The sequence below is a fragment of the Centroberyx gerrardi genome, chromosome 5 (assembly GCF_048128805.1).
Source record: "Centroberyx gerrardi isolate f3 chromosome 5, fCenGer3.hap1.cur.20231027, whole genome shotgun sequence".
Taxonomy (NCBI): domain Eukaryota; kingdom Metazoa; phylum Chordata; class Actinopteri; order Beryciformes; family Berycidae; genus Centroberyx; species Centroberyx gerrardi.
The window spans coordinates 33,418,992-33,436,491 of record NC_136001.1 but is presented as its reverse complement, the minus strand read 5'-3'; the positions used below and the strand labels follow the sequence as shown (position 1 = coordinate 33,436,491).

Here is a 17,500-nt window from a genome sequence, read left to right as displayed (position 1 = left end):
CCACTCCTCCCAGATGTCCCTGGAGAGCACCATCGGGCCCTGCTGCGACCGGTCCTAAGACTCGTTGGAAAATGAAATCTTTTGATGTTGCAACCGACCACTCCTAAGACTCATGGGAAAATTTATTCTTTTGATGTTGCAGCCAATTCCTGAGAAGCTTTTTTAAATCCCCATCAGTCCTCTGGTTGGGGCGCAGGGTCAGCCAGGTTGCAGCGCCCCTGGAGCAGATAGGTGTTAAGCATCTTGCTCAAGGGAACTTCAACAGGTACGGCCACACTGGGGATTGAACCACGCCCCTCTGGTTGGGGGATGACCTCACTAACCACTAGGCCACCCTGCCGCTCATTGGAAATGTAGTTCTTTTGAAGTTGCAACCAACTGTTCCCAAGACTTGTGGGAAACATAGTTCTCTTGATGTTGCAACCGACCGCCCCTAAGACTCACAGGAAAATCCAGTTCTCTTCAGCTCTCTTTGATGGAAGAACAAAAATCTACTTAAGGAGGCTTCAAAGATGGCGGATGTGCGAGGGGACTGATGAGACAGGAGGGCTCGGTTGCCGACATTGATCAGATCCTGCTGGGACGACAACATACTGCGGGCTCAGCTATGCTTCGGCTGCGCGCCTTCTTCACAGCCTACATTCGATTCTCATTCCCAGGACTGCTTGTTGTCTTTGTGTGTCCTCATTAAGGGACAGGACGGCTCCTGAGTGTTATCTGTCTATCCGTGAGTCTGGAGAGGAAGTGAAACTGCCCGCAGATTGTTTAAGAAACCAACCTTCCCTTTTGTAAGAACAAGGGGACGACAGGATGTAGGTGAAATGGATCTGGGCACGAAACGACTAGAGAGGACTACAAATGAAAGAATGAAACTTAACGTCTTTGTTTCTACCAAACCAAGACGTCTTGGTCTTGAACACTTTGACTTGAGCTGTTTTTGTTTTTGTCTCACACTCGTGGCCCTTCAAGGTTAGATCCATTTGGTACTATGTGTCTGTAAGCAGAGTAGGCATGAAATGGAAGTCCACTTCACCTTCTGGAATGATCTAGATCAGTGGTTCTCAATCCTGGCTTTCAGGAACCAGAGTACTGCTGGTTTTCTCTCCTGCCAGGCAGTTAATTGCATTTAAGTGCATTCACCTGGGGTCCCAGGTGTAAATCAGCCTTGATTTGATGGCTAGAATGAAAACCAGCAGGGTTTTGGATTGAGATCCACTGATTAATGATTCATGGTTCTCTACCATGTGCCATCATGACCCAAGAGTCTGCACCACAGAACTTGGACGGATAGAACGGTCCTTCCACTGTTGGCCATGGTAATTTGGCTAGTAGCATAAAATGGTGATTGTGGAATGTTAAGGGTTATTGCTCTGGTGACAACAGAAGTCTCAGTATTAAGGCCGTAAAGTCTGTCACATTTGCTTGAGAACTGTGCAGATGTATCTGTTGCACGAGTGCTTAGCAAACTGTCAAAACTCAACTGAAAGCTAACGTTAGCGACAAGGCTAACGTAGCTTTATCAAAGACTGTACTTCTCTCTCTAGCTCTTCTAGTCAACATCAGCATGTTAGCAATCCATGGCAGCAAGGCGATGGAGAAGGTTCTTTGGTTCTTGCTGCAAAACCTCTTCTCTCAGCGACTTGCCGTAAGTCGGTTTATACAAAAGCTAGCCCAGCGGTTCACATAAAATTTGCTGCCGCTCCAACCGTCCTGGAACGTTGATTTGAATGGGAATGGCCGTTCTATCCATTCGAGTTCTGTGGTCTGCATGTTTTCATTGCAACCAATCACTACACCAGCTGATTTCATTTGGTAGCACCTTCAGCGAGAGAGCTAATTGGTGAAATCGGCTGCTGTAGGGTTTGGTTGGAAGAGTCTTGGGCCGTGGTGGCACATGGCCATGATCTAAAAATGTCAGGGTATTCTATCCTCAATTCCAGAATGGTTTTCGGTTCCATCCTGTTCCGTGTTCTAGTTCTAAATTCTCAGACATTCCGTCTGGGAGTGCGGGTGCCACATGGAGGGCAGTGGGCGGTATTGTAGCTGTACTGTAGCTCAGACGACACACGACAAGCTAACACAATAAAGGTCCTAGAAAGCAAAATGCCGAGGATAGTAGCCTGGGTGACAGAGTAGGGCAGAAAACTTATATCCCAGTTTAAGAATCCTAGTTCGGAATGCTCTTTAGCTAATACTCTAGAAGTAGATTTTTAAGATTCCTCCTCTCTTTTTTTAAAGCTTTGGCTGACAGTTGTCTAATAACAGTTTCTACTGTGCCAATTTCTACCAGCAAGTGTCTTCTCCTTCCTCTTCTTCAATTATTTTGCGGCTTGTGCCATTGTTGGATGAGCGAGGGAGGTTTTGTTTAGGGAACGGAAACAACCACTCACAGTGTCTGACAGTAGTATTCAGGCTGTGCAGAGAAGCGTCCCCTTTATTCTAAATTACAGCCCTAATCCACAGACCGCCAAGCCACCTGGTGATTAGCCATGCTACGACTCAGTATGGAGCGAGGAAGAGAGGGAGGAAAGGAGGGAGAGAGGAAGGAAGCATGAAATGTACTTTGCATCATCCAAACAAAGGATCTGTGTGGACTGACGTCAGGTTCAATATTTTTAAAAAAGACACAAAAATAGGATGAATTCAAAGGGAACACAATGTGCACACTGTAGAGAAATTTATAGTTTATTAAACAACGAAAGTAACACGTCTTTAATTTGGGCACTTTATGATTCTAAACGTCTTTTTTTATGTGTATATATTATGATTGTTAGTGTTTTTTGAAGTGAGCCAAAGTTAATCTATTATGACTTAGTTGATTCATGTTAAAATTCAGAGGGAGGGAAGGGATATCTTTGGTAGTTACCGTAAGGTTGTAGCATTAGCTGGTAGCATCCGCATGATTGAATAAAACTACTAATTAATTAGCCTAAAACTTGATAAGACTTAGCATGAGCTATTAGCTACACAGAGAGAAGTGAAATGAAAAATGTTGGATTGAGACCCAACATCAATTGAGGAATAAATACATATGTAGCAGTTTAACTCAGATTTTTAAAAAAAAGGTGATTGAATTTGCTTTCAGAGACAATAACTTAGATCTGTAACAAGAGACAAAGAAAGTCACATTTTTGGACCATGAACAGTTTTGTTTTGTTTTTTACCTTCATGGCCAAATTTCTGAACAAAATCAGATATAACTCAAAATTCTCTCACCACAAATCAAAATACATTATTTTATTAAGACTTGATCAAAATTTGAGTGATTTTACTCTGAAAACCTTTGCAAAAACGGTCTCTGTTTTGCCAGTAGCAGTGTTGCAGGGATGTTAATACTGTATCTATTTTCCAGACAAATTAGCTACATTCAGTAAAGCAATAAGCAGAAACATCCAATCATCACAGTTTGAGTTGCTCAGTACACTCTGTGAAAAAATGACAAGCTTAGCCTGTGATTTTTATCTCAGATTTATCAAGCTTTGTCAAGATAACAAGAAATCAAATTATCCTGCTATAATGACGTCCTGTGTATATCAGGACTTTTAGAAAAAATATGATCCTAAAACAAGTTGCAAAACAAAATTATTATTATTTTATTATTGGATTTTTTCTTGACACAAGTTTGTCCCAAGAAAAATGTCCTGAAACCAGCAGCATTATCTGCCTGTGCAGAAAAGATAATATGATTTAAAACATCTTGAAATAAGCTTGATAAGTCTGAATACAGGAACCAGAAATTACTTGTTAAAATGTGTCATTTTTTCCCTCCAGTGCATCAACGTTTTCCATTGAAGCCATGTCATTATAATTACTTCTGGGCGTAACTCGTCCCAGGGAGCTTGCCATGTAGTCTCCGAGGAATCTCGGTAAAATTCAAGATGAGCTAAAACTGTAATGCCATGTAACACCGTTGATCACATGGGAATTTCTGATTTGTGTCATTCAAGATCATTTTTCACAACCGGAAATTATATTGAGTAGAATAGATTTGAATCTTAAGATTAAAAAAAACTGTCTAGTATGTTAGAAGAAACGGGAGTGTTTGTTTTTTAAAAAAGGGGTGATTCAACGGGGTGATTTTAGAACCGGTGTATAAATGAAATATACTATATATAAAATCAAATAACTCTTCTTAAAATGACCCTAGGAATGTGTTTTTGTCAATATTCATTTGTGCCAAAATTTGAAAACAAGTTTGAGGGCTGATTGATCAATTGAGGACCAACGAAAGAGGAAAGTTTACACACTTGGCATTAATGAAATTTTCATTCAGGAAAAACCACAAGAAAGAGTACGTTCCAGTCTGAAAAAATGACGTATTGTCTTTGCATCCAAGAAGAGGAACTCTGTGGACAATAAGAAGAAACTAAATTGCATGGTAATGATCTAGTTTTAGTCTTGAAACAATGATTTAGGAATTTGAAAGTTGCAGTGGTAACCATCGTAGAAGTTTCCCATCATATATCTATTTACATCTAACCTGCAGCAGCCTATTCCTTCCCACATGTTGTAGATTTTCCAAACAGTTCCTCTTTGGGAGGAGCAGCATGGCAGCAGTAGTACGGCTTGCATGCAGCAACTGGTGGGACTTCTAAGATGGTTTTATTTGTAGACTTTCTTTGGAATTAACTTGTGTAAACGTGGGAACGGCCGACCCTTGCAAGAAAAGTCCTTGGTTTTTATTACATTTTCTTGAGAGACAAAATGTATGCCAACGATGCTAGCGGGATTAAGAGTAATTAATGTCTGTGTTTATTAAAATTGATTGTGTAATCTTGCTCATCAAAACCTTTTGTTCACCAGTCTGAAGTTGATTGTATCATTCAAAGTTTGTTGTTGTAACTTTGAAGGTAAATGAATGAGCTAAAGAACTATTTAGATGTTACACTGAGCATATTCAGCACCAAAAAATGTATTTTCTTTTTGCATTTCCCTTATTTATTTTAATTGTGTCTGCCACAAGGATGTTAATTATTTACTACTATCAATTGTAATGTAAGTAGAGGCCTTAAACACACTGATAAACATTTTGTCAGGGCTAAGGACTAAGAATTGTCACATAAAATAATCAAAATGAAGCAAAAAAAGTTTTACAGTGTCACCATTTCAACCCATTACTTAAAATAATTTTAGTTTCATCTATGGAAATGATTATCTTTGGGTATGTTCTTGATCAATTTCTGATATTCTGATATTTCGATTGACTCTTTGTGTATCCTCCCCACTCCTTGGTGTGGTCTTAATTGAACAAACTGAGCAAAAAAAACTGTTTTGCAGCGTAAAACATTCAAACATTCTAACCTGTTTCTTAACTGACTTATTTTCTAAACTTACAAAAATGATGCTATTGTTTCGTTATTGATGTTTGAATGCACATCCTGCTACTTTGTGGTTTTATCAATCAAGTGGAGCAAAACAAAAAACAAAAAAACATAATTTGCAATGCAGCCATTGCAGTAAGAATTGTAGGCTACTTAAGTTCTATTGAAATCTTTCTGTTACCTAAGCTGAAAGAGCAATTCCACTGAAACTGACTTTTAGGTTGTCATTCTGCAAAACCAGACGTTTCCTAAGATTTATGAAGACGTATTTCATTAGCACTCAAGATGAAGGAAAACAAAATTCTATGACATCATTGAATGCCATTGCCCAAGATTGATGAAAGGAAAATTTAAAGGACAGTTGTGTTGCTGTACGTATATTAAACAGCTAATGTGCTTTATCATTTTTAGATGTGCAATATTGGTACAAAACCACATCACTGTCCACAAAATTTTCCTTCAGCCATCTCAGCCAGTGCAGTTCGATGATGTTGGATTGCATTTTTCTTGATCCTGAGAACTAGTAGCCATGTTTGATGGTAACATGTTAGTCGTCATCCTCTTAGTTGACTCTACGCTACGTTTACACGCGTACAATAATGTGACTATTGGCGATTAAGACAATAGTGTGATTAAAGCCGTTTACCTGATTCTAGAAAGTGACGCCTCCCCTAATAATCTGGTTTCCATGTGATGTGGTTACTGCTGGTATTCAAATGTAAATGACAAAAAAAAAAGACAGAAGAGCACGAGGTACGACATCAGCTACACATGACGCAACTTGATCACACTTAAAGAAATGTGATGCAGCTGTAAACATGTTCCTGTCTCTGTTAATGTCAGGAAAATCACAATACTCCACATGTTACTACGATTACACTGAACTCCGACTAATGTGGGGGGACACATCACGTGTATTTCAAGCCTGATTTGGCAACGATTTGAGATCGGAAGTGTAAAAAACCATATGGGCTGCATGTTTGTTTTGGTATCAAAATATTGCGGTAAAATACATTCTCGCAAGTGCAGGTGCAGCGTGAAAAATCACATTCTCGCTAGAGAACTGCGTCCGCTTATTCTCAGTCTTTTTTATTCAGTCTGTGGTCTTTTTGGACGGATTTGTGCTCCTCAAAGACAGCTGTCATTAAGTGTGTGCGTCCCAAGAGACAGAAAATCTGAAAATTTCAGTTGTTAAATGTGTGCTGCTCAATCTTTTCATTGTTGCACATGATAAAAAAAAACCTTTGAATGTGTCCCCGCCTTAAGAGCATAATGCCGCTAACATAATCCGAGTATGGGTCCGGCCTTACTCGCATTATTGTCTTAATCGCATTATAATCCGATTTTTTGTGTGCAGGTAAATGCGGTCACCGGCTCGCTCTGAGCAAACCTCGATGCAAAATGGCAGAAAGGTTTACTACTTTGATTTTACAGAGCAAACAGATGACAAGAACATTATTTGGCTACACTGATCGCTCACACACAAGTGAGGCAGTAGAGTTTCTGTCTGCTTTTGCATAATATCAACCTAAAAGTGAATCCGGGTAGAATTCCCTTTGAAGTTCTTTAGAAATCTTTCTGTTACCTGAGCTTAAATCGTCCATATCTCCATCCTCTTATCTACATGGGTTTTACTTACTGAAAAGAAGGAGAGCACTGTCTCTGTGTCCTTTTAAGGTGACAGTGTGTACGTTTGCTATACACATATCATATCATATTCTGTCCGGGGGAAGAGGTAGAGGAGTGGGAGGATGAAAGGACAGACGCAGCTCCTCTGGTGCCGTTATGAAACGGCGGCGGCTGGATCCCAAAAGCAACACATCTCCTCCAGTCTGCTGTGCTGCAGAGGCGGCGCTTCCCAAACTTTTTTTTTTTTTTTTTTTGTTCGTCAGAGGCCCCCCAACCCAACCCCAACCCCACCCCACCCCACCCCCGTCAAAGTTTCCCCCACATGCCATCTGGTAGATCCGTTCATCCGAAGCGGCCTACATTACCGTGAGTGAATACATTTTTAGGATGGGTGACCCCAGTGGGAATCGAACTCCCATGAAGTTGCCGAACTTTTCTTTCTGAACCCCGCTCCTGACAGAAATCACCTCCTCACTGCTGTATGTGTTCATCTCTCCGGTGTCGGGGTCGGAGATTGCGACCCTGTTAGATCGGCTCATGACCCACTTTTGGGCTCCAACCCCAAAAACTAGTAAACACTCAAGATCCTAGTTGTACATCTCGATAACTTCTTTCGATAACGGCTGATGAGATAATGCTACGATATCTAACGCATTAACAGCCTTACATTTTCTTCTCTAAACTGTTATTTGAGGCCTTTGAGGACATTTGAGAAATTTTCAAAGGTGACATTTCCCACATACGGACCTGAACGTGATGTTTTGGTTTTGGGATATTAGATGAAACATTTCCACAGGCCTTCTCATGCTGTCAGGGGCATGTGGCACGGGCAACCTTAGGAGGCAATGCAGATGGGAAATAGTAATTGATAAGCCAGTTCAGGGATTCAAACTGGCAACCCTCCACTCACAAACCTGCTTCTCTAGATTTTCGGCTAGTATCGTCCCAGTCTGGAAAACACAGTGAGCTTTAAGCAACAAAAGTATTGTGAATAAATAGCGATGTTGGTAAAAATTGCCCGTCTGCATTGCTTCCCGTTGTTGCTCATGTATCACGGCCTTGAGGACCTGGTTGTTATCAGAAAGGACTAATAACAAAATGGCGGAAACCTAAGTTCGATTCACCGCACTGTCATTTAAAAAACACAAGTATATTTGCAGATTCTTTGGCAAACTGTTATATTGTTGAGTAAATGCACAATTTGGTGTATTGTTATTCTATTCCAGCTGTCAATAAAATAGTTTAACTCCATCACTTTGTGTTTTTTTTTGGTCATGGTGATGTCATGTAAGAAACATGGCAGGTTGGTCCAAAAAAATGTTTAAATTCACTTTTGTTTCCGGTTATGTTTCTGTTCCACCAATAGTATAATTCTGGTTTTCTCCATTCTTTCCACAAATTTTTTCCAGTCTACAAAACCTCCAGACTTTGCCGCATATAATTTAGGTTTACATTAAATTTTAGAGTTGCAACAAGCTTTGCAACATTTTCCCTTTTTAGATAATGCTAGTCGCCTACTATAAGTCAACATAGTGTATGATAAGTGTTAGCATGGAGCCTACTACAGTGTTAGCATGGAGCTGCTATCACGCGACATAGTGTATGCTAAAGCGTTAGCATGGAGCTGCTATCACTCGACATAGTGTATGCTAAAGCGTTAGCATGGAGCTGCTATCACTCGACATAGTGTATGCTAAAGCGTTAGCATGGAGCTGCTATCACTCGACATAGTGTATGCTAAAGCGTTAGCATGGAGCTGCTATCACTCGACATAGTGTATGCTAAAGCGTTAGCATGGAGCTGCTATCACTCGACATAGTGTATGCTAAAGCGTTAGCATGGAGCACTAGAGCTAATGATCTACTGGGGTGTATTCCTTTAATATGATGTTCTTGAACTCAATAACCTGCACATCTTTTGTGGGAACAGAAGAGAAAGGGAGGGAGGAAAGAAAGAAGACAGAGGAGAAGAAGAAGAAGAAGAAAAAAAGGTAATTAAAAAAGATGAAGGAAAAAAATGAGAGGGGGCTAAAAGAGAAGAAGAAGAGATGGCATTCATCTTGTTTGACAGTCAACAACTAAGAACACACTACAAGTCTCTATGCCGTCTGTCTAGCTGGAATACTGCTCTCTCTTTCTCTCCCTCTCTCTTTCTCTCTGTCTCTTTCGTTTGTTCTCCCGCTGTCTAGCTTTTTCCGCTCTTTCTCACTCTCTCTTCATCATCGGTCCTTTCTCTCCCTCTCTCTCTCTCCCTCTCTTTCTGTCTCACTCCCATCACGCTCCCATTTCTCCCTCCCTTCCTCTCTCTCCCTCTCTCTCTCGCTCTCTCTCTCTCTCTCCCTCTCTCTCTGTCTCTCTATCTCTGGCAGACGTCCAGACTCCCCGGCGACCGAACTGATCAGCTTGTATTAAGGTCACACACACACACACACACACACACACACACACACACACAGACAGCAATTGCGTGACAGTGAGGCAGGTCACACTCTAGGCAGATACACACAGACACATACACACAAGCAGAGGCATGACTTGCATGCACATGCTCAGTCTGATGGACAGACAAGACACGTTACACACACACACACACACACACACACACACACACACACAGACACATACAAGTACAAGCGTGACTTGCATACACATAGACTGCAAGACAAATTCACACACCGAAATTGGATGAAGCAGCAGGAGTCCTGCAGACGGTGTGAATGAAAACACAGACACATAAATCATTTTCTCCACAGAGAAAATTACTGTTCCAAACAACAGGATGTTTCACCTCAGAAGCCGCTGCCATGTGATCGTCCCTCTGTCCACATGTGATCATATGATTTCAAATCAGAGCTTGACATCGATGCCTGTCTGATGCAACTTGTCACTGCAGCGCCCCCTGCTGCATTTTCATTTTGTTGTGTGACATTTTCAGGAAAATGTCATTTGCACACAGGAACTAGGAAATAAATATAGCTGGGACAGAGGTTTTAGGGCTGTGTCACTGCAAAATCAACTTATGAGACTCTTATGTGAACTCTTATGAGCCTTCCATGTGGACTAGAGGAAACTGCCCATAATTCATAGCATCAGTAACATCAATGAGGACACTAGCATCCAAAACATCAAGAACGGCAGGTAAAATGAAGAAAACAAAAAAACAAGCTTGGCAGGTGTTAGCAAGAAAATGTTTACCTGTAAATGTACATGTACATCTATCCTTCTAGTGTAACACTTGTGCAATACATAATACAATTGAATCTTCAGACAATTGTGTTTTCATCTGATTGGTGAGAATAGACGGTCAAGTGCGTCTGAGCTTTCCACATGAGACCGTAGCATCACTGTATCCAAGGCAACGTGTGATGTCATCAAGCCTATCTTTTCACAGATTCTGCTAAAAAAAAAGGTACATCTGAGTATTCATAAGGACCTCACGTTTTTCCCAAGCTTATGTATCATTACGTTTTACTGTGAGCCAGGAGATAGCATTGGAAATCAGCTGCAGAGACACTTTTTTTTTTTTTTTTGCAAGATGTTACAACATACAGCTGAAAGGTTAAGATTAAGGTTAAGATTGTTAAGGCCTGTGGGAAAATAATGGGGGAGCAGCAGGCTGACCTGTACCACCTGTACCTGACCAGGCTGACTGAGAAGATCTGCTTGGATACATCCCATCCACTTCCAGCTACTCTCTTCTGGTCGGAGGTATAGATACCCCAATATCAGAACCAACCGAGCAAAAAACTCATTTATTCCCATGGCAATAACTCAATTAAACAAGATGTGGTAGCCATGGGGAGTCTGGGGTAATACATGGACTAGGGGATGTGGAATACAGTGGGCTAGTGGATGTGAATACATGGATACACAGGGGATGTGCAGTATACTCACTAGTTATTTTTATTATAATTATTGGTATACAGTTATCAGCGTGCATTTTAAATGTCCGCCTGAATTGTATTATTTATTGCACAAGTGTCTGCCTGGATGTTTACAATGGCTGCTATAGATGATTTTGGATTATTGTGGTTTCTGTTTATTGATGTGCTTTCAGTGGTTTATATGCTCAGGTATACAGTTATCGATATGCACTTTAAATGTCTGCCTGGACTGTGATGGTATTTATGATGGCTGCTATAGATGATTTGGATTATTGTCGTTTCTGTTTATTTGATTCGATGTGCTTTAAATGCGTCTATATGTTCTGTGTTGTACCACAAATTGCCTCTTGGAGGACATTAAAGTTTTTCGAAGTCTAAGTCTAAGTCTAAAGTGCAAGGATTTGACACTGTGAGCTGAAGTGAGGATTTTCCTGTTGGCTCCCTTGCAGTGTAAGGTGGACTTCACATCAAAATGTAAATATGAGACAGATAATGTTTGGTGGTAGCCTCAATGTATGAAAGAAGGGGGACTATCACTGGAAGATGGCAGGTTTGAATCCCTAAAGTGAATGAGTAATCCTCTCCGCTCCCTTCTGTGGTTGTACTGGGCAGCTCCCAGTATGTCACTGTATGAGTGGGTGTCCCTAAAAAACAATGTTGTTGTAAAAAGCTGTATTTTATGAATGTGTGTATGTATGTGTGGCTGAAAGGGGATTTTATGTTAATGTGGACTATTTTATATGTGTGTACTGTATTTCCTTATTTTGGCTTTTAATGTGAAGCATGTTGAGTTTACCTGTGTATGAAATGTGCTGTACAAATAAAATTGACTTCACTTGACTTGCTCATTGTACCTGCTTTAATACAGAAAAACAGCAAAATAGATTAACTTTATCTCACACTCTCAGTACTTAAACTTTTGACCCTAAATCTGTTAGGCTAAATGGATTTTCTATCGTACATTGACAAAACATTTACAATAATCTCAATCTGTGGGCGACACCACCCTCCATAGTTTTTGTAACACATTTACAAAATAGCCCTTCTGTAAGAAGACTCACATGCTTTCACTTTGAAAGAAAAGAAAATGTTCACATTTTATGCACCTCTTCATTTAACACCATACAACCATTTACTTCAAAACTATAATGTCACACCTTAAACATACACTCAAGTCTGTCAAACAGAAATATAACAGTTAAAATGTCCATTAGTAAACTCAGATATGTGACTTACATCATAAAATCTGTGTAATTTGAAGTTCTTTCAGCCTGCAATGTGATACTTGTATCTCGTGTATTTGTATCTCATACTACACACTACACCCACTTCTCTTTCTAGCACTGTGAGCAACTTGAAGGTGAAAATTTGGCGAATCTAATACATTTTAATCATATAGGCCTACATACTACACATCACAGATATAATCACAGAATCTTAAAAAATCCTTAGATAACTACCTGACTGTTTTGTATGACGACAAAACCAGTGCTTTTGACTTTTGGCTCTAGTTATTCTCACCTTCATAAAAGTTAATATCCTACCTCAGACTGCTGTTCAGCTTTTTTTTTAATTTATTTTTTTTCATTATTGAGCTGTTTGTTAGCCTTTTCTGTTTACATAGCCACAGGCATAAAGTCTGTCTAAAACCCACAAAAGTCACCATATTAGATGAAAATGCCATGCTAACTTCTTTGCTTGTTTAGGCTACTTGCGCTAAACAAAAGTTTAAGAGGACAAAGCAGAGGCTTAAGTGAAGTCCGTTAGTGAATTATTAGATGAAAATCAACAGCATTTCTGGTAGTAATTTTAGCCAGGTCTCAGTACCAGTAGCTAGCATGACTAGCATTGTGGAGAATTCCCCTAGCCTCTAGTATGTAGCATAGCTAGCATAGTTAGCAAGGCGAGCATGGCTAGCATGCTAAAGACGGTTTCCCTTCATCGGCTGACCTGTCAGGTATATGAGAAGAACTAATGAGTCTGGTGTGTGTGTGTGTGTGTGTGTGTGTATGTGCGCGTGTGTGTGTGTGTGTAAGCTACACCCATACACTTGTAAATAATTCATATACCTACATGTAAGATATCATATCCATTCTCATTTTCTCAATCTGATAAACGCATCTGTCCTTCCCATGTGTACATATCATGTCCAGTCTCAATCCCTCAGTGTAATAATCACATTATTTTCGCGTCTCTTCCCTCCATTCTGTAAAGTTCCTCGATGTAGCATAGCTAGCATGGTTAGCATGATTAGCATGGTTTCTCTAGACCAGTTGATCTGTCAGCTACATGAGAAGCACTAATGAGTCTGCCATGTGTTTGTGTGTGTGTGTTTTTATTTATGCGTGTGTAAAGCAATCCATTCTCAATCCCTCGGTGTAGCAGGCTCATCATATTGTCCTTTAGGCCGGTGTAACAGTGACATTGTTTCACTCAACTTGGTTTTATGCAACCGAGCTTCATCAGTTGAGCACAGTGTATCATCTCTGCAATTAACTGAAAAGTTGCGTGCAACCTGGTTGCATCAAGTTGAAACTGTTTCAACTTTTTACAACTAGGTTCATGCAACAGCCAATCAAAATGCTGATATCATGTGATGTGACTTTCAGGAAGTACTACTACGACCAGCTGGTAGTGTAACTAAGAAAAACAATGGCCGACAAACAGCTTGTGACACTGCCATCCAGTATCTTGAAAGATTATGGATTAACTTTACAATTAAACATCATTGTATTCCAGGTAGTTTCAATATTTCCTATATAGAAAGTTAACTTGGAAGTGGATGTTAGCTTGCATTAGCTTAACCGCTAACTGTGGACATACAGTAGCTTACATTATGTTAATATTACGCCACAGCTAAGAGATTTAACATGCTGAATTACTTTTTTACTTTTTGTCAACACAAAATGTTTACTGTTGTAAAACATGACGTTCCCCCCTTTCAGCCATTTACAGCTTGTTGTTGCCTGTAGTTTTGATTGCATTTGAAATGCATCATGTAACAGTAAAATTGCGTGAACCTCTTGCAACTCGCAACTCACCAAAGCAACAAAGTTGCATCAATAGTTTCAACGTGTAACGGCAGCCTATATCTTCCAAAGCAACTCTCTCTGCTAGTATTATCTGTTCTCAGTGTGTGTGTGCATGAGTGTGTGTGTGTGTGTATATAAGACATCAAGTCCGTTCTCAGTCCCTCACAGTAATGATGACATGATCGTCCTGTCCCTTCCACAGCATCTCCCCCTCAAAGTCCAGCATCTTGTGCTTGCGGCAGCGCAGCAGGATCCCCACCACCTTGTCTGAGATCTTGACGTAGCGGTCGAAGAGGCGTCCGAAGCTGATGACGGTCCGGCCCTCCCGGTCCGTACAGCCCATGTCTCTGATAATCCACACCATCTCCTCCATCTCGCGGTGGACGTGTTTCTGGGCGCGGTCGCCCCTCTCGGCCGTCTTGGAGCCCTCTTTGGGCCGGCCGTAGCCGCTGTCGCCCTTGCGGAGCCGCTGGGACATGGCGTGGTCGTAGTCGAACTCCTCGCTGAAGGGGTTGAGCTTCTGGCCCTCGACGTGCTGGACCGACCACTGCTGCCAGCGGCTTTTGATGTCGCTCATGGTGGAGATCTTGATCTGTGGAGGAAGGTGGCGGCGGGAGTAGATAGGTTAACATCGTTTGAAGAGTTTAATTCCAAAATAAGATGGACGGCGTTTGGAAAATGCGTCACCCGGTCTAACAAAATGATTTGTGGCATGAAAGCAACTTTTTTGACTCTCTGTTCTCTGTATGTCTTTGTTGAAAAGTTGGTATTTTGCATCATCATCAGGCGGCTTTCTTTGGAATGAAAACCTCCATGTGAATCTTCCTGTCGGTTAAACTCGGTTGTTTTTCAGATCGGCACAAAACTCGTAAACGTCGCCTCCTGCAGCCTCTGTTCATTAAATTTGATTAGTGGCCCTCCACCTTTAAATAGACCAACTTCTGGCTGCTGTAAAAGATCCCCAGCTTGGCCTTTACTTTGCACCCTGACACACACACACACACACACACACACACACACTTGGTATGCAGACTTGGAGACATAAACATGCACAAACACCATACTTGCCAACCACAGTGCCAAGGATTTAGATTTAAGATTCAGAGACTTATTTCCTGCATTCTGGTGACTTTTTATGTGCAAAATGCTGAATATTTAGTACAAAAACCTGTTGGGAGAGAGGGAAGATTATCCTAATAGTGTCTTATATGTCTATTATGTTTGTATATATATCTGTGGTTTATAGCAGTCAAGCATTGCTAATTTAGATAGCGTTGTCACTGAGATCTATACTGTCTCCTTGTCTGATCATCCCGAGGTAAATATATTGTATTTGTTGTGTGTTAATGTCCTGGCTACTGCTGATTCTGTTGTACTTATTGATAAATAAATTCCCACGTTTAATAAAAAATTGATCACAAAAAAAAACACCGTGCATCTTTGAAAACTGTCCTGAGCTAACAACCATAATCAGATAGCTGCACTTCCTGTGTGACAGATTTTGTTGAAACAGCAGTGATTCTCCTCCTCTCTTCTCTCTCTCATCCCTTTCTTTTTCCTCTCTCTCTTCACATCTCTTTATCCTCTCTTCTCTCTCTCCCTTTCTTTATCCTCTCTTCACATCTCTTTCTCTTCTCTTCTTCACTCTCTTCTCTGCCTCTGCCCATTTTCTCGCTCCCTTCTCCTCTTCCTCTCTCTCTTTCTAATCACTTTCTCCTCTCTCCTCTTCTTTCTCTCCCCCCCTCTCTTTTCTCCTCCTTTGCTCCTTTTCTCCCTCCTCTTTCCTCCTTTTCATCCTCATCTTTCCTCCTTTTCTCCCTCCTCTTTCTTCCCTTTCTCCCTCCTCTTTCCTCCTTTTCTCCCTCCTGTTTCTTCTCTTTCTGCCTCCTTCCTCCTTTTCTCACTCTTCTTTCCTTATTTCCTCCCCCTCTTTCCTCCCTTTCTCCCCCCTCTTTCCTCCTTTCCTCCCTGTCTTTCCTCCCTTTCTCCCCCCTCTTTCCTCCTTTCCTCCCCTTCTTTCCTCCCTTTCTCCCCCCTCTTTCCTCCCTGTCTTTCCTCCCTTTCTCCTTCCTCTCTCCGTTGCTTTTTCCGTCTCGGTCTCTCATTTTCTCCCTCCTCTTTCTCCCTTCCATCTTTTCTCTCCCTCTTTCTCTCTCCCCACCCTTCCTCTCTTCTCTCTGTCCTCTCCTCCCTCCCTCTCTCTCTCTCCTCTCTTGGTATTTCCTCAGCTTGCCAGGCCTCCAGACCGGTGTCATCAGATCTCTTCAGTATTTGCTCCCTGAAAGCTGAAACCTCGACACTGACTGATCCTTAGTGGTAATCCTCCAGTTCCTCATTTTTAAAAAAGTTTCTGCACTGCTCTTCCCACAGATCACCTGTCAATCAAACAGTGTGGGCGGAGCTTGGATTTTACTGTCGCTGCAGTTTGAGTTTCTCTCTTCTTTGTCTGTTCAGACATGGTGGCTATCGCTGCTCATGCTAACTACCCAGTTCTTCTTCTACTGTTGAGTCCAAACAAACCAGGAAACGTAAAACGCATCACTTCCTGTGCAGCAGAGGATTTTTCCCAGGAAAGGATGTCACAGATTATTACTATAAGGCCAAAGAAACTCCTTAATATTCCACTTATTTTGTTAATTTTGTTGCTTTTTTTTTTTTTTTTTTTACTTATTCATTCAATTATTTATTTTGTAAAGCACTTTGTCACAGCGCTATATAAAGAAAGTTTATTATGATGGTTATTATAACTATTATGATTATGATTATTAAATGTTTTTCGGTGCACTGGCTCTGGGCAATCCCTCTCTCTCTCTCTCTTTCTCTCCCTCTCTCTCTCTTTCTCTCTCTTTCTCTCCCCCCCCCCCTCTCTCTCTCTCTCTCTCTCTCTCTGGAGATTCTTAAATCATTTCAATTCGTTTTACTTTTCAGTTTTTTGCCAAATCACATAAATACAATTGAATAAAAGTAATAAAAGCAAACAATAAACAATAACAATAAACGTCTGTTCCACCGTCTCTCTCCGTCTGTCTCTCTCGTTCTCTTTCTTCTTCATTCTTTCCATTTCTCTTCATCTTCTTCTCTCCCTCGTTCTCCCTGTATCACTCTAGTCTTTCTGTCTTCCTCTCACTCATCCCCATCCACTCTTCCTCTCTTTCTTCCTCACTCTCTTTCTCTTTCTTTCTCTCTTTTTTCCTCTCTATCAACCTTCCTAAGGAGTCAATCTCTCTCCCTCCCTCTCTCTCTCTCTCTCTCTCTCTCCCCCTCTCTCTCTCTCCCTCTCTCTCTCGCCCTCTCTCTCCCTCTCTTTCTCTCTCTCTCTCTCTCCCTCCCTCTCTCTCCCTCCCTCCTCTCTCTCTTTCTCTCCCTCTCTCAGTCTCTCTTTCTCCCTCTCTCTCTCTCTCTCTCCCTCTCTCTCCCCCTCTCTCTCTCTGTCTCTCCCCCCCTCTCTCTCTCTCCCTCTCTCTCAGTCTCTCTCTCCCTCTCTTTCTCTCTCTCTCCCTCTCTCTCCCCCCTCTCTCTCTCTCTCTCTCCCTCTCTCTCAGTCTCTCTCTCCCTCTCCCTCCCCCCCCTCTCTCTCTCTCTCTCCCTCTCTCCCCCTCTCTCTCTCTGTCTCTCCCCCCCTCTCTCTCTCTCCC

The 17,500-nt window shown here is 41.4% G+C and overlaps 2 protein-coding genes and 1 long non-coding RNA gene across 8 annotated transcripts in view; 1 reads left to right on the top strand and 2 right to left on the bottom strand.

Annotated features, from left to right (window-relative positions):
- rims4 (regulating synaptic membrane exocytosis 4) overlaps positions 1-58 on the top strand; it is a 56,454-nt gene extending 56,396 nt beyond the window's left edge. For all 6 annotated transcript variants that reach the window (XM_078283528.1, XM_078283529.1, XM_078283530.1 and 3 more), the window contains one exon: positions 1-58. This exon is cut by the window's left edge and continues 161 nt beyond it. In XM_078283528.1, the coding sequence (XP_078139654.1) occupies positions 1-58 (58 nt within the window).
- Positions 1-17,500, bottom strand: part of LOC144539339 (uncharacterized) — a 182,224-nt gene that overhangs the window by 135,541 nt on the left and 29,183 nt on the right. The window lies entirely within an intron of this gene.
- abraa (actin binding Rho activating protein a) overlaps positions 14,020-17,500 on the bottom strand; it is a 7,170-nt gene continuing 3,689 nt past the window's right edge. The window contains exon 2 of the mRNA XM_071921373.2: positions 14,020-14,457. Coding sequence (XP_071777474.2) covers positions 14,020-14,457 — 438 coding nt within the window. The remainder of the gene's footprint in view (positions 14,458-17,500) is intronic.